The 23,352-nt window shown below is 43.7% G+C and overlaps 2 protein-coding genes across 3 annotated transcripts in view; both read right to left on the bottom strand.

Annotated features, from left to right (window-relative positions):
• Positions 1–368, bottom strand: part of C10H3orf20 (chromosome 10 C3orf20 homolog) — a 32,718-nt gene extending 32,350 nt beyond the window's left edge. The window contains 1 exon segment of the mRNA XM_060163587.1: positions 2–368. Within this exon segment, the coding sequence (XP_060019570.1) occupies positions 2–368 (367 nt within the window).
• Positions 369–785: 417 nt separating this feature from the next.
• CCDC174 (coiled-coil domain containing 174) overlaps positions 786–23,352 on the bottom strand; it is a 32,826-nt gene continuing 10,259 nt past the window's right edge. The window contains exons 4-12 of one of the 2 annotated variants that reach the window (XM_060161090.1): positions 22,511–22,569; positions 20,372–20,546; positions 16,892–16,987; positions 15,762–15,904; positions 14,926–15,020; positions 14,256–14,388; positions 12,366–12,518; positions 10,397–10,950; positions 786–810 (exon numbers count right to left, since the gene is read on the bottom strand). In XM_060161090.1, the coding sequence (XP_060017073.1) occupies positions 10,652–10,950; positions 12,366–12,518; positions 14,256–14,388; positions 14,926–15,020; positions 15,762–15,904; positions 16,892–16,987; positions 20,372–20,546; positions 22,511–22,569 (1,153 nt within the window). In that variant the 3' untranslated portion in view covers positions 786–810; positions 10,397–10,651. Of the gene's footprint in view, positions 811–6,913; positions 9,481–9,514; positions 10,951–12,365; positions 12,519–14,255; positions 14,389–14,925; positions 15,021–15,761; positions 15,905–16,891; positions 16,988–20,371; positions 20,547–22,510; positions 22,570–23,352 lie in introns of those variants that run through there. The other variant, XM_060161089.1, reaches the window with a different exon arrangement.

Here is a 23,352-nt window from a genome sequence, read left to right as displayed (position 1 = left end):
CGTTGGCCGTGGGTAGGAGAGTGTGTGGAGAATTTGGCCGGCCCAGTGGAAGCGGGCAGCATCGGCAGTGGTAGCACTGGCGGAGGTGGCTTGTTCTGGACAGGGGCCTGCACAGGGGCCGGTTCCATAAGCACCACGGGCGGGGCTCCAATGCTGATCTCCAGGCCCAGGATCTCAGAAGGGGTAGGGATCATGGGGTCAGTGATCAGCTCCTCCCAGGTAAACTCAAAGATGTTTCTGATGCCCTTGGGTACAGAAATGCCTGCACCCTGGCAGACGATGAGCAGCCTGGAGATGCGGGCCAGCACCTTGGGGTCCATGGCGGTGTATTGCTGGTATAGTTCTCGGTTAGTTTTGATGTCATTCATGGTCCTAGAGCACGCATACTACTAGGTAATACTGTCCATCTCAGACAAGAAGGACCTTCAGCTGTGAGGAGGCAGACACCCTGAGAGCTGAATGAGAGCCAAAGTTCTCACCTAAGGTGAGGCCTTGGGGACAGATGGAATGGAAGTGCTGAAATGGCCCTTACAGGTCATTAAGCCAGGGCATCCTATGCGGGAGGATAAATAATTGGTCACTCTCTCCCACAAAGGGATGCCCCCCCGTCACCCCACTTCCCTTCCTGGGGATGCGTCAGAGACCACGTTAGTGAGTCACTTTGGGAGGGGCCTGGGGATGAGCAGGTTCCCCAAACAGACCCTGGGCTGGAGTAAGGAAAAGGATGGGGAAGGGAAAAATGTTCCATCGCACCTTTTGTAGTCAGAGATCTGAGGGTGGAAGATCTGCTTGTGGTCTCTCAATAAAAACCTGCAAAAACAAAAAGATGTTTCATTGGTTCCTTCTGGGGGAAGGTGATGTGGATGGAAGCTCCTGGTTGCAACACAAGGATGGGCCTGGATTCAACATGTACATCCAAGGGCGAATGGGAAAGGAGGATGATGAATTTTTTTAGTCCAACGACTAATATCGTTTACCACATCTCCTCAAATCTAGAACTTCTCACAACTCCTGCTACCGCAGCCTTCCAGTCATCAGTTCTACCTGACAACCACTCCCCATGACAACCATCCTGACAACCACTCCCCATGACGTCCATGGCCCTCTTCTCCTGCCAGACAATCCTCATTCTTTCACTCTTCAAACTGTGTCCTCTGGAGCCACCCCAAATTTGCCACTCCAGAACTGCACCCCTGGTGCACACCCTCAGCATTTACAGTGCGGCTGCCCTGGTGTGAAAAGGCTATTATCTTTCTGGTTTCACTGATGAGGAATCGAAGGCTTATAGAGACAGAGCTCTTGGTCACCAGTTGCCTGCCTGCAGACTCTTGGCATAGAGACCTTTCCAAAGACAACACGACTTCCTCACGGGCTTCCAACTGAACTGCCCATCCACCAGCAAAAAAATCTCCTAGGAACAAGAGTCCCACAGAGCAACCCCTTCAGACATTCTGCTGGTTTGCAGATAAACTGGCTTTCTACATCTATTTGCTAACTCCCTGGCATCTCTATTCCTCAGCTTTGGAGACTCAGAAAAATAGGTTCGTTTTTGAAATGATAAGTCTACAGAACAAAGAGACCACTCAGAATCTTGGTCATCTGGGCAACCAGCCAGAGGGATCTGACCCTGACCATGCAGGGCAGATCTGTTTTAAAGCCAGGATTCAAATGAAGAGAAGACGAATACAATCCTTTAAATGTTAACTGGTTTGAGGAACCCCACCCCACCCCCTACCAGTTCCTTTCTTGTGAGGTTAATTTTGAAGATATGCCTTACAAACAGATAAAAGCTGGGTTTTAAAACAGCTTTATTGAGATGTAATTCACATACCATACAATTCACCCTTTTTAAAGTGTACAATGGTTTTTAGTATAGTCACAGTTGTGCAACCATCACCACTAATTTTAGAACATTTTTATCACCCCCCCCAAAAAACCCATTAGTACTCACTCTCCATTCCTCCTCCCCCCAGGCAACGACTAATCTGCTGTGTGCCTCTATATATCTGCCTGTTCTGGACATTTCATATAAATGGAATCACACACTATGTGGTCTTTTGTGACTGGCTTCTTTTACCATCATGTTTTTGAGGTTCATCCAAGTTACAGCATGTATCAGTACTTCACTCATATACTTCATTATATGGAAAGACCACCATTTGTTGATCCATTCAGTATTGTTTGGACACTTCGGTTGTTTCCACTTTTTGGCTATTACGATGGAACATTCAGGTACAAGTTTTTCTGTGAATGGATGCTTTCATTCTCTTGGGTTGATACCCAGGAATAGAATTGCTGGGTCGTATGATAACTCAATGTTTAACATTTTCGGGAACTACCAGGCTGGTTTCCAAAGTAGCTGCACCATTCTACAGTTCTTTTTACAAAACCTGTAATGTATGAGGTTTTAAATTTCTCCATGTCCTTGTCAACACTTGTTATTATGTCTTTTTGATTTTAGTGCCATCCTAGAGGGTGTGAAGTGATACTTCATTGTGTTTTTGATTTGCACTTCCCTAACGACTAATGATGTTGAGCACCTTTTCACGTGTTTATTGGCCACTTTTCCACTTTTATATCTTCTTTGGAGAAAAGTCTTTTCAGATTGAACAACTGTTTTTTTTTTGAAAAGAAATGTCATTTTAAATTAAACGCACAAATAACCTCTATTTATTACCATGTATTTATCTCTGCAAAACTCAGCTAGAGGTGACCACGTGACTCCATTCTGGCCTATGAGATGCAGGTGGAGCTGTTGGGTGGGATCCTGGATATCTTTTCAAGAAGTCTGTCTGCATGGAGAGAACACTTTTTCTTTACTCACTGCCCTTCTCTTTCTTCTTGTCTGGAATAGATGAGATGGCTGTAACTCTGGCAGCCATATGGAGCCATGAGGTTACCTTGAGGAGGGAAGCCATGCATGAAAGGTGGCAGAGCAGAGGCACAGAGCCTGGACTCCTGCTGACATTGTGGCACCCACACACCGGCACTTAACCACCTGCCTCCAAATTTGTTTCACCTGAGAGAACGAACCCCTCATCTCTTTAAGTCCCTTTATTCAGATCTCTGTTCCTGCAGCCAAATGTGATTCCTGACAGACAACCAGCCGTGTGGGAACAGCATCACTCCCTCCTTTCCATATACCTAATTTTCATTGTCACTCGTCCATTTTTCCATCACTGAGACACAGGCCTTGCCCTCAAGTAGCTCAATGTTCAACAGGCAAAACAGACTTACAAAATTGATATAAAGGTCACACTGCCAAAAAAATGTACAAAGGCCATGAAAACCCAAAGCCAAAAGTCTAAAGGAAGCTGCACTGAAGGCTGTCATAGAAGATGAATAAGAAGTCACCAGGCAGGTAGGAGGGAGAAGGCATTCTTGGTAAAAAGAAGAGTATGTGCAAAGGAACAGAGACATTTAAAGCATGGCAGGTTCAGGGAACCACAAAACACATCAGTATGGTTGGGGCCTTGGGGCTCTATGGGAAAGTAGCAGACAAAGCTGGAAAAGTGTCTAGAATCAAATCGTGAAGGGCCTTGCATGCCATGCCAAAGAATTTGCATGCTATGTAATCATATACTCAGTGAAAGTACTCAATGTATCATCTTTAATTGCTAGTTGCATCTCATGTGGTCTCTGCAAACAGAGGGCAAGCATCACGTCTTCTCCCCCTTTTACAGCCTCCACGACACTAAGACACCAAGTAAGCTGCCACATGCCAGAAAGTGAAAAATACTTATAGCATGAAAATCCGACAGATAGCCCAAAAGGCCCATGTAGATGGCTATAAACAAAGTTTCAATTAACAATTCCCACAAAGAAATAAAAAGAGCGTGGAAGAAGTTTATAAAGGATATGAAAAATGACGACTCTCATTCCAACATCTTCAAAGTTTTGCGGGCTGTCTCCTCTTGGGGGCAGGACAGAGACGAGGGGAGGAGTGCACACGCACACAGGCTACTATGCCAAGTCTGAGTGCTCTCTGCCAGGCAGAGGGAAATCCAGAAAAGGCAGTGTCACCAGGCGGCTAAGAACTCAGGCCATGTGACCTCGAGCCTCGCACTAGTGGACACTAGGCCCTGCCTCCCAGGACTGTAAGGACTAAATGAGGGCATATGTGTTAAGGATTGGCACAATGCCTAAAAGAGGTAAGTGCTCAATGAATGCTAAGCAGAAAAAGATAATCATTTGAAGTGGTTGAAGAAGGCTGTGCAATGGAAATGACAGAAACTGGTTCAGAAGTAGGTGACTAGTGAACAAGGACAGGAAGAACACTCCAGGTGATGAGAACAGTGCTTGCTCAGGTTGGAGGCTCTAAATTGCCTGGCACGTTTGGGGAACTGCAAGTAACTTGAGGATGCTACATGTTACTTGGGGGGGCGGGGGGATGTGTGGGAGGGGTGGGCAGCAGCCTGCTGAGAGGAGCTGGTGTAAACCGCTGAACCCTGACTTCATCTTGCAGATGGGAAACCACAGGACTGCTAGCAGAGGTGGCATCTATATTGTAGGGCGCTCCTCCCACGGGCCAGCAGTGTGGTGGGAAGGAGCGTGAGAAATAAGACTGCAGTGGGATTAGCCAAGGAGGAGAGCTGTACCCACAGCACCCCAATTTCTGCCTACAGTAAAAAAGCAATTTCCAGCCCATGCACCTGAAAGAGTACTTCAAAAGGCACAGACCCAGCAAACTCCCAGGGGTACACCGTGGGGCGCAAGCCGAACAAGGGTGAAAAGTGGGAAAGTTCTAAACAGGCTTTGGGAAAATCAAGGGCACCCAACGAAGAAGGAAGCTGAGGGGGAAATTCAGGCATGGCTTTGAAAAAGAGAAAAGGGCATGCTTCCTTCTCGTACTGGCACTGATTCAAGAATCCATTTTTGGGTAGAAGTTGTATCCAGCTGTATATTTAAAACCAAAATTAAACTGTGCTCCCTCAAGTAATCTGGTCCTGATTTTCTTTGCTATTTTCTCTAGTCTCCGGCTCTCTCTGGTTTTAACCAGAACGCTTTTGGTAAGGACAGTGAGCAGGCCAGATGTAACCATGTGACTGCCATCTGTGAGTAAGTGCAGCTTCAGGCTGGGACAGGCAAGAGAACAAGCCCGCACCTGATGCACGAAAGACATGGAAATGGAATTAGAAAAACTAATAGACGCTGTCCTCTCCATTCAATATATAAAGAACGTTCTGGACAGATGCTTGAATTCTCTAGCAGATGAGAGGAAGAAGGGCTGAGCTATGGAGAGGAGTGGATCTGAGAGGAAGGAGAGGGGGGGTCATGTGCATACAATCAAGCTTAACTGCCTGCTGCCCAGCAAGGTTTGCTCTCGAGACTGCAACCTCAGTCACCGCTCTTCCTCGAGTTGAATCCACTTGCAAACCACCTGCATCCTCCACCAGGGGGATCCACTGTGGCACCAAAGGGCCATTAAGATGAGTCTCCCGGCAAGACCCATCGAGAGACAAAAAAATGATCAACGCTTTGACCCAGTGATTTTAGTTCTGAAAGTAATGCCCAAGGGAACAGTTTTAAAAGGAGGAGGGAAGATAGTTCTTCAAATGTGGTCAAACCAAACAAAAAGATGCTTATAGCCACTTCATTCCTAACAGTGAAATAACGTAGCCAGCCAACAACTGAGGAACTGTTTGACAACGATGCAGATTAATATGAAGTATTAGGCAGCAAAAAAATAACTTGCGCTCAGTTTTGAGAAATGTTAAATTAAAAAAAAACCACACAAATGGTAGGTCTACATTGATTACACATCCCATAAACACCTATGCTGATCATAATTGGAAGCAGAGATACAAAGTCTTTCAGTTTTAAGGTAAAGATGACACTTTAGGAAAGAAGACAACAAACGAGGGCCCCTGAAAAAAAAGCAGCATGTTCTCAGACAGGCTTGTGACCTGGGAGACCTAGGCTGGGAGCAGGGCCCATTCTTGTATTTCCTGGTTTCCATATCAACCCTGAACAACCGAGACTGTCTGTGCAGAGAGGAGTGGTGTGGGGACTGAGAGGTCAAGAGCTACACCCGTGTTCAAGCTCAGGGAAGCTTACTTGCTGATAACGACCAAATAGAAACAGAACCCATCGTACCCCAGGGAAGGTTTTTACAACGGGGCAAAACCACCACCTAGCAGATGAGCTTAGAGTTAGAGAGAACATGGCAGTTAGAAATGTAGCGGGGAAAGATGCTGTTTAAATGGAGGGTAGAAAACAAGTAATATTTGTGACCACTCCCATCACTGGACAGACGTACATTTACTGGGCATGGTTACATGAACAGCCGGGATTTACCGAGAAACGGTAACAGAAGATCAATACTCAGCCTGGGTGACAGGTTTTCACTAAAACACCCTGATTCTTTCGATTGTTCTGGTTTTCCCATCTTCCTAGACAATGATCTACACCATCCCACCGTTCTCCCCACTCTGCCCTGCCCCCCACACATGCTCTGAACGTTAAGCCAATGTCCGGGTCCACACCAGCAAATGCCTCACCACCTACCAGCAGGGCAGGTGCCAGGACCACGGGAGTTTCATTTTCTCTCATGGTTTTCAGCAGGTTAACAAATTTCTTTTCAATTATCACGACTTGCCTTAGCCATATAGTTTTTTACAGGAACTGCCTGACGTATAACTGACTTAGTTCAATTCACTGGCTGAAAAAAAATTAAACACATATGGCGTGGCTGCTCTGTGTTGTATTAACTGTAAAGACCAGTACCCACGTCCATTCCAAATTCTAAATTCTACTGCCTCGTCTGTGTGTCACAAAAAGGTCAGCTGATAGCCATCTCCCAGGCTGCACTATGGCTTTAAGAGGAAATAAATTATCCCACAAGTCTTCAGCAAATGCACCGCTAAACATAGCAGGAATCTCATGTATATGGATTTAAAGTTTCTCCTTTGGGAATTTTGCAAGCAAACAAAATGATTTATTTAGCCAATTCAAACGAACTGTATCAAAACACACAAAGGCATGGAGAAAAGATTACAATGAAAACAAATAATTCAAAGCAATTTCTGATCCAAAATATTTCGCTTAGCTCCACAATGCCACGAATGAGGTGTGGTCATGCTTTCTGATAGATTTCAGCACTGCTAGCTCCCAAGTCAAACAAGCCATAGGAGTAGCGTGAATGCTTAATGTATGCTTGGAAGAGATGTGTTTGCCAATCCTTTAGTTACTAACAGGAGAGTTATGTACAGTCAGACCACAAAACATGTAAAAACAGATCATTTAGAGTTGTGCTGTGCATTCAGTAGCACTAGACTTGTGTCTTTTGAGCATCTGAAATGTGGTGTAGTATGACTAAGGAACTACATTTTATTAAATTTAAAACTTGATAATTCAGTTATTTGCAAACTCTTAAATGTTTTCAGTATGTTTGGATGAACCTGGGTATGTGAATCTACTTTCAAATGTTTATTTTATGAAATCTAAATACAGATCAAGTATTCCTGATGAAAATTTAGCATCTGAATTAAGATGAGCTGTAAGTGGATACACAGATTTTGAAGACTTGGTGTGAAAAGAAATGCAAAATATCCCATTAAACGTTTTGTATATTGATTAAATGTTGAAATATTTTGGATATACTGGATCCAATAGAGTTGACCCTTGAACAACATGGGTTTGAACTGTGAGGGTCCACTTATGCGCGTATCTTTCAATACTACTACAGCACTACAGGATCCACAGTTGGTTGAAATCAGATACAGAACTGTGGGTACAGAGGGCCGCCTGTGGAACTTGAGCATCCACGGATTTTGGTTTCCATGGCAGGTCCTGGCACATACAGAGGGATGACTGTATACCACAAAATTAATTTCACTTTTTAAATGTGGTTCCTAGAAAACTGAAACTGACACACACAGCTTATACCTCATTTCTACTGGGCAGTGCTACCAGAGCACGGGTCTGCAGCCTAAGAACTCCAGTGCCATCTGCTGGACACACTCCTACAAAACAGGCCCACAAGAAACACTAAAACTGGAATTGTGTTAACGCTGAAGGACCCTGAGTCTGAAATGGAAGAGGATAAAACAACTGGGCTCATAAAACACTCAACATATGCTGTTAAAATGGGATTAGAATAAGGCTTATACAGTCTTTGAAATCCTAGAGAATATCCAACTTACAGTTATTAGTCGACAGTGACCCTGAGCCAGCATGCACAGACTGCTCTGCCGTCCAACGTGGGTGCCCTGGGCAAGGACAAAAGGTTATTTGGGGGCCCCTTCCGTGACCACTGCCTCCTATACTCATGCGCTTGTTGCTGCCTGCCTAGTCTTCCCATCCCTTCTCTACACTATGCCTCTCAAGACCTTCTGCTCTACTTTATAAACACAACCTCTTCCCATCTTTCTCTTGTCTATTATTCACCTTCTCTTTTCTTCTATTTTTCCTTATGATTCTAGGATATCTAATAATTGTTTTTTCCTTTTAGTATTCCAATTTTTCTTTTTGTCTCCTCTCCTTTTGTCCTACAAGCTGTTTCAGTTGGTTTTACACTTTTACATTTAAGCCTTTGGTCCATTTTGAGGTGCTTTTTTTTTTTATGTGGTGAGACGTATGGGTCCAAGTCCATTGTTTTGCATGTGGCGAGTCAGCTGTCTCAGAACCATCTGTAGAAGACTGTTCTTTCCCTACTGGATGATTTTGGCACCGTCAAAAAATTAAGTGACCATAGATGTATGGGTTTATTTCTGGACTCTCAACTCTGTTTCAGTGATTTATCAATATGTCTGTACCACAGTGTTTTTTTATAAATTTATTTATTTATATATTTTTGGCTGTGTTAGGTCTTCGTTGCTGCATGCAGGCTTTCTCTAGTTGTGGTGTGCAGGCTTCTCATTGTGGTGGCTTCTCTTGTTGCAGAACACGGGCTCTAGTGGCCCGGGCTCTAGAGTGCAGACTCAGTAGTTGTGGTACACAGGCTTAGTTGCTCCACGGCATGTGGGATCTTCCCGGATCAGGGCTCGAACCCATGTCCCCTGCATTGGCAGGCGGATTCTTAACCACTGTGCCACCAGGGAAGTCCAGGACCACATTGTTTTGATCCCTGTAGCTTTGTAGTAAGTCTTGAAATCAGGAAGTGAGTCCCCCAACTTTGTTCTTATTCAAAATTGTTTTGAATATTTGATATTCTGGGTCCCTTACAATTCCATATGAATTTTAGGATGAGTTTGTCAATTTCTGCAGAAAAAGGCAGCTGGGTCAGTTGGTTTTCATTTTTGTTAGGAGAGATATTTGCCTGATCAGGCTGACAAAATGACCATTTAATAGGTCTCGCAACTCCACCCTTGATCTGGACTTCAGAGGTTAAGTTTGCAAGAATTTGGAATTTTGCCTATTACTGCTCAATACTGGGGCAAAAGACTGAGAGCAGAGAGTGCTGAAGAAAACATGAGTCTGAAGCAAACATGCACCTAAACAATCTGCCACTTAGATATCACGTGACTAGTCACGGACCCTCTCTGTGCTCCAGCTTGCAATCCATAATGAGAACGGGGGTGCTCCCATCAACACCACTGTGCTGCGGGAACAGAGACCACAGGCTCCAGCAGGTGCTTCAAGGACCTGCTCTAACACCTTCTTACAAGACTCACTGGCCTGGGAGGCAGCTGTAATAGCCCTGTGGACCTGGTGATCCACTTCTACTGCTTGTCTGCAGCTGTGAAGAGGACATTGAGGTGTAGTAGGTAGAGGACGGGAATCGTACTCAGGCACAGGAAGTCCTTCTGGAGTTCTGCTCACCCACTTGTTAGTAAAGACAAAAGGACCTTGCTGTCCCTCACTCCAGCGCAAGTCCATCCTACCGAGGCTGAGATGACTCAGCTCCCAAGACAGATCAGGGCCCAGAGCAGGAGAACCAGGGAGGCAGGCGGAGACGAAAATCCAACCCTGGTGGCTAAGGAGCACAGCTCTTACCATGCCCAGCAACCTCCACATGTGCCCATCACTCAATACACACTTAATGAATGCCCACTAAGCGTGGCTGTAATAATCGCCACTCAAAAAGGAGTGATAGTAAGAGCAAGTGACGTCAATGTCTACCTTTCTGGACTGTGAAGTCCTCCCTGGTCTTCCTGTTCATTTCAAATGATATGCTTAATTCTCCATTAGTGTCAGGGTCCTCCTGGAGACTAGATCACTTTGCCTCCCAGTGTACCCTCATGTGCCATCATTTGACAGGCTAAAATTCTTCCTGACAGATGCTCCACCAAATGACCTGGAAGCTGAATGCTTGGAACAAAGACATCTACAAGCTAGTACTGGCAAAAGGAAAGGAGTGGAACCCTTAAATCTGAATAAGTCTTGGGAGTGGGTATGAAGCAGACAGGATTGCAAACACCTTAGTATCAAGTATTACAGAGTATGTTTACTCTACCTCAGCTCACATGTAAATCCAGATGAACTGGTATCTCCATACCAATGAGAATGAAATGAACAGCTAAGTGGCCGGAGTTCCCACAGTACCATTCACTTTCTTCCCTGCTGACAAATACAGCCTGAAGTCTGGATCTTCAGGGAAAAGACAGGAAGAGAAAGTTACAGTTCAGTCCCTAAAGTTAAGTTATTTTCTCTGCTCTGGGAGAGGAAGGCACCATCAACAGTACAGACCCAAGTTACAGTGTTTTTAAGTTCATGTCACTTGTTTATAGTATGAAATCATATCATCCAGAGTTTCAAAAGTGACCGCCTGGGCTTGTGGTGGGCCGCTGGGGGCTGGAGTGGATGATGTATGTGAAGAGCTGGGGTCATGGCTCTGGCCAGAGTGCTGCCCCGGGTCACTCTGTGCAGGTGCAGGTCTGTTCCATGCCTGGCTACTCAGAGAACCAGTTCTTTTTTGGTCCACAAAGTAATTCGATGGTGGGGCAAACTCAGGGTCTCTCTCAGCCCGGAGATCTGATTGCCTCTTCAACCAATACCCAAAGGAAAAGTCTAGTAAAAATAAGAAAGAGTATTATTAGAACTGATGATTGAATCATTGAATGTTTATTGTTATTACTTTTTAATTATTGTATATACTTCTTAAAAGCCTCCTTAAATTCTCTGGAGAACAAGGGCAGTAATAACAGAACTATAATACAAGGTATATGCGATGCCTACAAAGGATAAGGAACCAGGCCAAGAAAAAGGAGTGAGAACTTCCATGTGGAGAAAGGTTCAAGGAAGGTTCTGTGGAGAAAGAAGGCTGGCAAGGCTTTAGAGACAATGCCAAAAAAGTACTAAAATTACATATGAGAGACAAACATAAAAAATCAAGCCCTTAAATCATTTGCTTGACATGATGTTACAGGTACTTCATAGCAAAACACAAGTTTTGTCTTTTATTGAGTTTTAGAAGACACAAAAGGCACCTGTCCAGATCTATCTTGGTATTCCATCTCTATTTCTAAAAGTAGCACTAACCAAAGGCACTCACCCATCTGCATATCTTTTACTTTAGTCGTGGATCTCATCAGTTCCAACAATTCACGCTAATGTACCACTGAAATGATCTTTTTCAAAAAGACATAAACCAGAGTCTTCTCCCAAAGAGAGGCTGCTGTAGGGACCGTGGTGTATTTACAGAAAAAATTTACAGACAATTCTGCATAACCCAATGGAACCACATGTGAATCCGAGTTAATACACTGGGACACAGACTGTTTTCAACTGAACATAAAAGAGACTGCTAAAAACACGGAATACATTAAAGTACCAAACCTTCATAAGGTTTTAAAAACTGGTTCCTGAAAAACAGCATCCCAGGGGCTTCCCTGGTGGCGCAGTGGTTAAGAATCCGCCTGCCAATGCAGGGGACACAGGTTCGAGCCCTGGTCCGGGAAGATTCCACATGCCGCGAAGCAACTAAGCCCATGCGCCACAACTACTGAGCCTGCGCTCTAAATCCTGCAAGCCACAACTACTGAGCCCACGCGCCACAACTACTGAAGCCCACATGCCTAGAGCCCATGCTCCACAACAAGAGAAGCCACTTCAATGAGAAGCCCATACACCGCAATGAAGAGTACCCCACTCACTGCAACTTGAGAGAGCCGCGCAGCAATGAAGACCCAAAGCAGCCAAAAATTAAAAACAAACAAAAAAAAAAACAGCATCCCAAAGCTGTAAGACCACATGGGGGCAGCGGGAATTTCAGAAACCTTCCCCCAAGTGCTTCTCAAAAAAAAAAAGAAACTCATCCTTTAGGCATGACGCCTTGTAGACCCTGGTCTTTTATAATCACACTGTCTAATGCTCCTGGGTATTGAGAAGAAACAAGTTCAACGATGTGGAGAATTCCTTAAGCTTCCAAGGACCAGTAAGACTCACCAGAATCACACTCTGTTCAGGAGAACTGACCCCCTTACCTTTTCCTCTGTCCCACTCCCGGATGTGTGGCACCCCAGGCCGGGTATCCTTCCTCTCCTGAACGATGACTTCGACTTTGCTACTCTGGGCAGCTGTATGAGGAGCTGGCATGACCTCTGGTTCTGGTGGCAATGGCCCAGTAACATCTCCATCTATTTTTGACAATGGAATAAGACTTCATTATAATAAAGCTTAAAACTACTTTAAAAAATTAAATAGAACATGCTCATCCTGAGAGTACAAACAATAACCGGTATTTATTGAGCATCTATCATGTGCCAGGCAGTGGGCTAAGTATTTTGTATACAATAGTTCACTTAACCCTGTAATAACCCTAATAAAGTCAGGACTGGTATTCCCACTTTATACCCATTTTATAAAGAAAATTAAGATCAGAAATGCTTCACAGGTGGACAGTGACAAGGGCCAGGATTCAAACCCAGGATGGATGGATTTCCAAGTCTCTGTTTGCCACTATGCCACCCTGCTTCCCCTGACCAACAATCGAAGGACCAGAAACCCCCCAATTACTCAACTAAAGTAAGAGTCTCCGACTAAGCAAGGGGACTGAGGGTGATGAAGAGCTGGAGCCTGGCGACAGGCTGTAGGCTATTCTATTTTGGCCATATTTTAAAAGAAAATAGATTTTTAAAAAGCACTGGTGGCACTTTACATCTTGTGGAAATGACAGATGTTCAGGAGTACAGCAAAAACAGAGAAACAAAACAGAGTTTAACATGTCACAGGGAGACAGCATTTATACAAAACTAAATGGATCATTTTCCGATTCCCAAGTGTTCTGATCTCCTTCCAAAGCTAAACTGAAGTGTGTTCAGAATTAGAAAATGGCCCGTGGCTTAGCACAGGCTTCCGGGAGAGCTGGAGAAGCTTCTATGTGCCCCTTAACACCCACACCCCCTTCTTCCTTTTAGGACTACAGTGCCCCCCAGCATCAGCTGGATATGTGTCACCTCGCCAGAGAGGCCATTTCCCAGCCTCCCCTGCAGCTGGGGATGGCCCGTGGATGCTGGCCATTGGGATGTAAATCCGTAGGTTGTGTGTGATCCTGACTCACATTCCTAGAATGGAAGCTGGGTCCCCGCCCCTTCTTCCCCAGGGCTGGATCATGAACAGGTGCTGGGGAGCTAGCGACCGTGCAGGTGAGAGGAACCCTCTATGGAATGACAGAAGCATTAAGACAGGAAGAGGCCAGGGAAAAGGTGACCGTACAGGGCAGAGCTACTACCTGCCCTGGACACCACCACCTCTGAGGTGTTAAACTAGAGAAGCAGACGTCCACCTGGTTTGAGCCAGTCTCTGCAGTGTCTCTGTTGGGGAGTTTATCCCAGTCTAGCATAACTCTCACAGTGAGCAAGTCTGACCACAGTACTGAACGGTGCTCCCAGCATTTCAACAGTCCCTTGGTAAGCTGTCTATACCCATATTTGTAAATCCTTTATTTTATTACTTTCTGAATGCATGTCTTCTTTAAAATACATTACTTTATAATAACCAACAAAAACCGCAGCCATAGCAAATGAAAATAGGTCTAAAACATGTACGTGCACAACTAAATTTTATCCTAAAATACCTTTTAAGTATTTTACTTAGATATTTTACTCGTAAGTCTCAGTTACTAAACCATGCTGTTCTATGAAACAACACAATGTACTGCTAATACCCTTGTCTACAGCCTAAAATTTTCTTTGGAGTGTAATTCCATGCCACTTTGGTTATAAACACTGTTCCTGGCAATATCTCCAAGGTGCACTGCTTGCTTAGAGAATAAAACTAGATGGCTGATTTCCACATTGCCAGTCCTATTATTGAGACATCAACTGAACTAAAATTTTTCCTTTTGTGGTTTAGAAACACGAGCCAAGATATACCTCTAACTTCTTCCTCTGCTCCATCCTCTTTAGATGTTTTCATCTTTTTTTGTCGGAGTTTGGCAAGTCTTGCTTCTAACATAGCCTTTCTCTTTTCCTTTATATTTTCTCGTTTTGTTCTCTGATCTGTTGTCTGAACAGAACAGAAAATTAGAAAATGATTAGCGTATTCACAATATTTCTGTTGAAAAGGATGAAATAATTAATTTTATTCTAAAAATAGACTAATTGATTTTCATGCCACCTCTAAGAAGCCATCCTTGAGATCTTCAACATGAAGACCCATTAAGTCCTCTTACACAAGCCCTCTGATGTCTTCTGAAGTTTAGTAAGAGTTCAGAGTATCCTGGAAGGCTTACCATTCAAGAAAATTCTGTCCTACTCCTTAACCACCCTCTAATAACTTTCTATTTTCTCACCCAGGCCGCTCCAAAAGTGCCATATTTGAAACGAAGTTTAAAACATCAAAGTTATACAAGTTACTTTTGAACAACTATAATCTTAAAGTCTGAAATACCAAAATAATATTGCAATTACCTTTATGAAACCGATAACTGCATTCTGAATAGCAATGTAAATTTCTAATTAATTTACTAGATTTTTTTGCAGTACGGTACAACAAGAAACCCAACCGCTCAAATCCTTAACATCAACTGAGTTTAATTTGTACCTGCTCACGCAGCATTTCTAAAGTTTTCATCTGCTTGTTTCTCAACTCTTTATCTCGGGCAAAGGCAAAGTATCCAACACCAAGTTGCCGGGCCTCTGAAATAAGTCAAAATTATCCAAAAGGTTAGATTTCCCAGATCAGTGAATTAAATTCAGACCAAATTCCTACCACAGCAAAAAGTAACACAATGATGTCTCACACATTTTGTTTTGTTTTTTCTAAGAAGCAGCTAAAACAAAAGTTAGAAGTTGTTTCCATCCTGTTTGCCAAGTGACAAATGTTCATTAACGTTTTAGTCACAGGCTGTCTCCACTTCTCTTGGGGAGCAAACTCGGATTAACAGACCCTCTGTTAGGAAGATACTCCCAATATGAATATTTTTAGGCTATGAAGTGAAAAAAGGGGTATTTTCAATTCCGAAAGCAGAATCTTTTATTTCCACATAAGAGCTGCTGCTTCACGAATACTTCCTTTTATGCTTGTCATTTGTTCAAGATAAAAAAAATGATTTAAAAAAGCTGCCAGATGGGGGCTTCCCTGGTGGCGCAGTGCTAAGAATCCGCCTGCCAATGAAGGGAACACAGGTTCGAATCCTGGTCTGGGAAGATCCCACATGCCGCGGAGCAACTAAGCCCGTGTGCCACAACTACTGAGCCCATACGCCTAGAGCCCGTGCTCTGCAACAAGAGAAGCCACCACAATGAGAAGCCCATGCACCGCAATGAAGAGTGGGCCCCGCTCGCCGCAACTAGAGAAAGCCCGTGCACAGCAACAAAGACCCAATGCAGCCAAAAATAAATAAATTAAAAAAAAAAAAAGCTGCCAGATGACTATACCATTTTCACGAATGTCTTCGTAATGTACGGGCCCCATTGGTCTTCTCAGGGACTCCCTCTCTTCTTCCTCCCATTGCTGGCGCTGGAGTTCTTTTCTCATATCTTCAGATAGTAAGGTTTTTTCATTTGCAGGACTAACGAAACTAGGAAAATCAAGCAAAAACCATCTTAGGTAAGAGTTGTGACACAGCAATGCTTCGTTTCAGGAGTGCGATCATGGATGAGTAACTCTAGTTATGAAGAAGACAGTTCCTTACAGAGCCTTCTGACCCACAATACCACTGGGAACCTGCAAAAACTATTTTCACCTTTCTTTAATCAAAGCAAGCAACATGTTACATTAGCATAATGAAATCTTGCCTCACCACTCAGACAAATTACTTTCCTTCCCACCCTGGTCTTGGGCTGAATGGAGGGGGCAGGAGAGGCAGAGAGGAGGAACTACGGGCCTCCTGTGGAAGGTCTCTCATGCAGGACCTCATGTCCTGTCAGGTGGCTCAGGGCTTCTGCACTTTCTTCCCTGTGCCAAGCCCAGGCCTACCTGAACCTGGATGATGTGGACAAGGTGGACCTTCTCCCAACACTTTCCACACAACAGCTGCCCTTGGTTAGAATTTTATTCCCTGGGATGTTTTAGCAAGTTACCTCTTGGGTGTGTCTTAGGCACCACAGAAAAAATTCTAGCCATAAAGCCCTTACTTCAAAATGCAAAGGTGTATAAACAAAAAGTTAAGCTAACTACCTGCCTGCCCCCACCTGCTGTGGGATAACCAAGAGTATATTCTTAAACACTTTCTCCGCAGTGGTTTGTTTGTTGGCTTGGTCTGGGCTCATTCTCTATTTGTTACTCTGTAGGCAGACATCCTTCCAAGTAAACAGATAGGCTCTAACTCATCCCTTTTAGTAGCTACACAATCTGGATGATCAACCACTCAGGTTGTTCCCTGAATGTGGACTATGTGTGTATGTGTATGCTAACCCCAAAAAAGTGCTTCCACTAATATTCTTATACATTGAAAAAATACTCTTACAGCAGAGCACCAAAGAAAATAAACTAAAAACAGCCTTGCGCACAAAACAATCCCCGTGTCTGCATGTCATGGGCAAAGCTTTGCATGTCACACACTTACAGCCTCCCCTGAAGATTTTTATCCATTTCCAGCAGATGTGGCAAATCCTTTCTCATACAGCGCCGGGATCGCCCTAAAGAATCCACATAATCCACCCTGAAATAAAAGTGAAAAGACGTGGAAAATTGTACATGACATATGGTTCCGTAAGTTAGGAAGTTGGTGCACAGTAAAAAGTTAATTTAGGCCCCATCACCAAGAAAAACCCTCAACCTGAGAGACCACTACCATTGGTAAGAACATGTTTTTCAAAGTTAAAAGTTGACACACAGTAAGTTCATTAAGCCCTTTATTAAATCTTAGTTTTAGAAACTGTAGAAAATGATCATGTACATCTCTGACCTCAAGACAAATACGCCACAAAGACTCCTGCTGCAGCATCTCAGAACTTACTTTAATTTGGTTTAAACAATTCCAAATATTTTATCAGCATCATAACTTTGCTCCGTACCATATTCTCAACTTGCTCACTTCCTTACAGTCTTCCCAAATTTGACTTTTTATTCTTTCCTGTATTTCTTCAAATTGGTACAATTCTTCCCAATGAATTAGAAATTTCTTAATATAAGTATTTTGAGAGACTCTTTTTGACTAGGAGGAAGCCAAGCAACACACATTTTATACCAAAGAAGCACCTCAGCAGTGGCCAGTCTGTTATCTTTCACCCCTGTTCCTCTTTCCTCATCCTGGCCCCAAGTACCTTTGTCCAGGTATGAGGCAGGGGAGCCAGGCAGCCAGCAAGGCCAGTGAAATACTGAGACTCCCCCATACAGGAAAAGGGCAGGTTTTCATGAGTAACATTTCATTTGCATTATGATGCAAAACATTTTAAATTTTTTGAATTATGGGCAAGGACTCCCTCACAGCCTTTGGCAGGAGGCTGAAGAAAGCACAGAAGGGCCAGCACTGCTGCTGGACCAACTCAAGGTCAGATTTCCATGCATGTGGCTTTGCTTTTGTTAGCCTTTTCTTTTGTCTCACACCTGCCGATTCCAACTGTCAGCCTATGATTTAAAAACTGAATGTTTGGGAATCCACAACTATAGTCCTAAAGCTGATGACCACAGAAATAAAACCTCCAACAGCAGAGAGCAGGTTCTTTCTCCCTTTTCTTCTTTTCCTTTTTTCTTCTTCTATGAATGGAGAACAAAAAACATTGAGCCAGATGGTCTGAGTAGTTATTTACAGTATTTTTGTGGAAAGATTTTCCACCACCTGGAACTTAACTACTTAAAGGATTTTACAAGCAGTTACAATTCTGGAACCTAATTTAAAAACAAAAAAAGCGTCAGAACTGCTTGCAGTGCATCTTCCTTCACCATATGGTGGCATGTGACACCTTCAATTGCCCTCCAAACTCTTCAAATCAGTAACAAATTGATTGTAATCATACAGGCATTAATATGAGGGGAAAAAAAAAGACATTAAACCTTTCAAAGGAGATGAGATTTCTCCTATGAAAAGCAATCACAGGCCATTCTGTCTCTGGAGAAGGCCTCCAAAACATTCAGATCCCATCAAAAAGAAGTGGCAGAACAGCAGCCAGCAACTGCCCCATGTAATCAGCAATCACTGAGCAAGCTCTCAGACAAACAATTACTCGAGGTACAAGGGGGACACAGGAGGGCTCGGAGTCATGCCCTCTTCACAGGGCTCTAGGGGAAAGTTAGGGCACACGCTCATGAAACACTCCTAACAGGAGCAGGCAGGGTGTAAAAAGTACCAGAAGTTTGCCTCAATCTTCTTCTGGTAATGAGGCCAGTTATGTGTCAATATAAATAAAAGGTAAGACCCAAAGGAGCAGAAAGTATGTTTAAGTGCTACCAGAGTTGAGATGAGGGAGAAACCACTTAGACTAGAAATGATGAAGAGAAGCATGACAGAAGGGATGGCATCATACAGGCTCCTCTTCTGGTTGCTATAGCAAGTGTGTGGCCACTTAGCCCACCCCAAATATAAGTGTTTTAGAAGGTAGGTAAGAAGACCCCTCCACAGCATGAAGATGCACGTTCTCTGTGTTCCCAAGCAGTGAGACTGCTCTCCTCACTCACAAATGACTCCTGCCCACAGGGGCAATGGCTGACAAAAGGTCAACGAGTGCTGCCAACAATCCTAAGCAGTTCCTAACAAATGCCCCCATAAAGAGGACATTTGAGCCTTGAAGTGGGGGAGGGGTGGGCTCTGCACCAGCAGGAGGGGAACAGGCAGGGTTACTCCCAGGACACAGCATCAGTGCATCTCCATGCAATTTCAAGCCCTTTTGAACAAGTTTCTAAACAATGTCTTAGGTACAAAAAATCATAATGGAATTTTCATTCTGGTCTCTTTGTAAAGAAAAGACTAGTTTAGTTTCCCCATCATTCACCTACTAGGCATCACCATCCCTGTTCTACAGATGAGGAAACTGAAGCTTAGAGAGGGTAGGAACTTGATCACAACCATATCACAAGTGAAAGGCAGAGCTACTGCTGTCCAGATCCAGGTCATGATGCCTAGACCACACTGCCAGAAAATGTCACAGCCAGAGTAAGGCTCACTGGATCAGCTCTGCCAGCCTGTTTTCACTGGAAATAGAGATAACACTATCTACGTGATGACTCTCCATGATGCCCGAATAAGGACATGGGTAAGGTAGCATGGGTAACAAAGGAACATTCTTCTGCCTAAACAACTTTTTCACATCAATGAAACAGGCCTATCAATGCCTCCGTACCTGGCACAGTGCCTGGCACACGGCAGGAGTTCAGTCTATTTGTAATTATTTCCTTATTGGAGCTACTCCTTCTATACCTATAAATCCAATCCTATTTAAAGTGGAGTCTCTAAAGAAAGAAAACTGATTAAGAACAGAGAGAAAGGGACTCCCTTGGTGGCACAGTGGTTAAGAATCCACCTGCCAATGCAGGGGGCATAGGTTTGAGCCGTGGTCCAGGAAGATCCCACATGCCACGGAGCAAATAAGCCCGTGTGCCACAGCTACTGAGCCTGCGCTCTAGAGCCCGCGAGCCGCAACTACTAAGCCCGCATGCCTAGAGCCCGCGCACCGCAACGAAGAGCAGCCCCTGCTCACTGCAACTAGAGAAAGCCCATGCACAGCAATGAAGACCCAATGCAGCCAAAAAAAGAAAAAAAGAGAGACTGGGACTTCCCTGGTGGTCCAGTGGGTAAGACTCAGCACTCCCAATGCAGGGGGCCCGTGTTCAATCCCTGGTCAGGGAACTAAATCCCTCATGCATGCCCCAACTAAGAGTTCACATGCTGCAACTAAGAAGTCTGCACGCCACAACTAAAGAGCCCGCATGCCTCAACAAAGAGCCCACATGCCACAACTAAGACCCAGCACAGCGAAAATAAATAAATAGTAAATAAATATTTAAGGATAGAGAGAAATGGCTTGATATCAACCAAACAACATAACTCTCAAAAACTAAACGTAAGTCTGACAATGTTAACATGACCAAATGGCATAATATCACCAACCATTCTTCACTGGGATCCTGGGGAGGAGGGATATCTTTTTCAGAAACGGTTTCTTCATCATCATCTCTTTCTGTCTTTCTATAATCTCTATTGGCACCAAGCTCTTCCATTTCTTTGCGTTTGTCTATGATCTTCTGTGTGAAATCCACAAGGTACATATCCTCCACTTCTTCATCTAGGACATAAAAAACAATTTTCAGATTCTTGACATCAAAGAAGAAGACCACACGTGGAATTGACATGAAGCAGTCACATTCAACACTAGGCGGCTATATTACCCGACAATTCAGTAGTTGATGTCTCCACCCACCCCCTAAATGCTCACAAAGACACAGAGCCACCTCGAGACTGACAGGGAAGCTGTAAATAGACCACTGGACACATGTACCACATAAAAAAATCTTTAAAAGCCTAATGTTTTCTGCTGCCTTGTCAATAACAAAAGGCTTTAAGATAACAAAACCATTTGATTTCAAGAGACTCATATAGCCAATTACATAATACAGAAGCAGAACTGTATTTCTCAGTAGTCTTTGTGGCTATCAGTAATACCCCTCTCTAATCATGTGGGCCATATCCCATAACCCTAATTATACTGCTACAGTATGGCAAATGTTTGAAGGGTCATAACACAGGTAAAAGAAGTCATCTGAATTCTTTTCAATCCAAAGAACACCACTTTCAGGTAAGGCACGGTGCCAGGATCTGCAGGGCATACAGAGATGTGTAAAGTGCCATCTGCCTGCAGGCTTCATGATCTACTTGAGCTAAAACATACACTGAAAGTTAAACAGCAATCCATGATTTTAATTTAACACAGTATAGTGGGTGTATTCGCAATGTTTCATGAAGTTTCACTCTGCTAGATTTAAGCTCTAAGGAAAAGATAGTAGGTTCCCTACTACCAGGGGCTGGTGTTACCCTCACTGTACAGTGGAGAAGAGTTGAGGCTCCAAAACTTGACTAGCCCGAACATGCTGGTCCAATATGCCTATCAGGAGGTGGGCCTGCCGGTATGGACAGAACCAAATCTCCACGTCTACACACTCCTTTGGACTTGATTTCTATATTAACAATATAAGTAAAGTTTGAATCAAACGAAAAAAGACTTTTTTTTTTAAGCCACAAAAACATGTAACTCAAATGGGAAAGAGATACACGTTCCCAGAACTGAGGTGTAAGACCATGTAACAGTGAGGCCTCCTGCTGACTGACACCCTGCTGCTTCTTTAGGAGGAAGGCAAAGCCTCTCCCAGGGCCCTCAGCTTTGCGCGCACCCAACCTGCCCAGGCTGGGCTCCCCACCACACAGGGAACAGGCCTCTGCTGTCTGGGCCGCCCATGACCAGGGTCCCGCCCCGCTACCCTCCTGCTGCCCCACTACCCCCTCTCCCTGCCCTCTGATCCAGCCCTGCTAGTCGGCTCTGCAAGCTCTGGCCCTCTCCTCCCTCCGATCTGCTCTCTCCATTCTCCCCCTGCAGAATCCCTTTCTCCAGTTTTCCAACACCTTCAAGACCCCCATCAGAGGCACCTTCTCCCTAGAGACTTCCACACATGCCTTTTAAAGGCAATAAGATATGTACTGCCTTGTAAAATCTCTTCTACTGCTGTTGAACTGTAGGTTGGGTTTTATTTTTCTGGGGCAGGTATGAGGAAAGGGGGATCTTTTTATTATTATCTTAAAAGCAACTATAAGCACATCACAGAAAAAAACTAAAAATAGAGAAAAACGGGGGAAAAGGAACCATAACTCCAGTACCCTGATATAACCATAATTCCTCCCAGGTTTTTTTTAACATAGCAATAACTGTAATTGTGGCCTATTTAGACCTTGCTTCCTAAATTTGTTTTGTTCTGTGCCATTTTCCTCCACTGATGATACCCCCCCTTGAGGGCAGAGGCAGAGAATCTGGCTTATACCGTACTAGCTTGTCCCTTCATAGCACCTATCATGGAGCCCAGCACCCACGGGGCAACTGAAAAACTATTGCTGATTTTCTTGTCTCTGTGCTGGCACGGAAAGTAATCAATTTTATTCTTTAAATTTCTCCCTATTCTTACAATTATTTTAACAAATAATAAAATACCACAGAGGTATATGAATTACAGAAAATAAAGATACATAAATAATCATATTTACCTATAAAGGCTCCTTTAGTCATTTTTTCATATAATTTGGCTTTTTCTTCCAATTTCTCCCTAGTAGTAAAAAAAAAGCAAGTATTAGAAATGGTCTTTATCACTGCAACTCCTGGTAAGTCTGCCCCATCCCCAGCCTTACTGCTGCAACCTGCCCAAGGGACCCAGCCTGACTACAGCTGAAACCCCGCCCTGAGGGGACCCTCAGGCCCATCCAGGTCTGCTCTGCCAACCAAACGCAAGCTCCGTGAAAGCCTAGCCCATGTTTCTCTCATTCATGACTGTATCCCAGGGCCTAAAACAGTATCTGGTGCATAGCAGATGCTCAGTAAGTATTTGATGAGTGAATACATGAATGAATTAAGATTCCAATTTAATTTAAATGCCAAATGTAACTTAAATACCAAAAAAAGAGAGATGTTTAAACAAAAACATTTTCTATTTGCAACCTTCCAAATGGATCAACAAATTCTATTTGTTTTACAAACTCCTTGTCTTATACAAGGGTCCCTGGTCTCCCTTGGCTCATCAGGCCTAAGGGAGGTAGAGACCAACTTCTTGGAAGTCTGTTAAAAATATATCGTGTCTATTTTATACAGAACATGAATAATGTATTCATGACAAATAGCTAATAAAAAACAAACATCAACCCTGGTATTTCAATACAGCAGTCTCCCTGCTCATGTTAATTCTAGAGACATTTATTCTTTCGTGGGTAAGACAGCTGACAATTCTTTTATTCTAGAAATACCTATAATGGTAAAGAGCCCCAAACAAGTCATCTGAGTTTTTGCTTGTGAAGGATCACACTTAATCATAATAGAAAATTTCATTTCTAATGGT

Source organism: Lagenorhynchus albirostris, chromosome 10, assembly GCF_949774975.1.
Source record: "Lagenorhynchus albirostris chromosome 10, mLagAlb1.1, whole genome shotgun sequence".
Classification (NCBI taxonomy): Eukaryota; Metazoa; Chordata; class Mammalia; order Artiodactyla; family Delphinidae; genus Lagenorhynchus; species Lagenorhynchus albirostris.
This window is presented reverse-complemented; position numbering and strand designations above follow the sequence as displayed.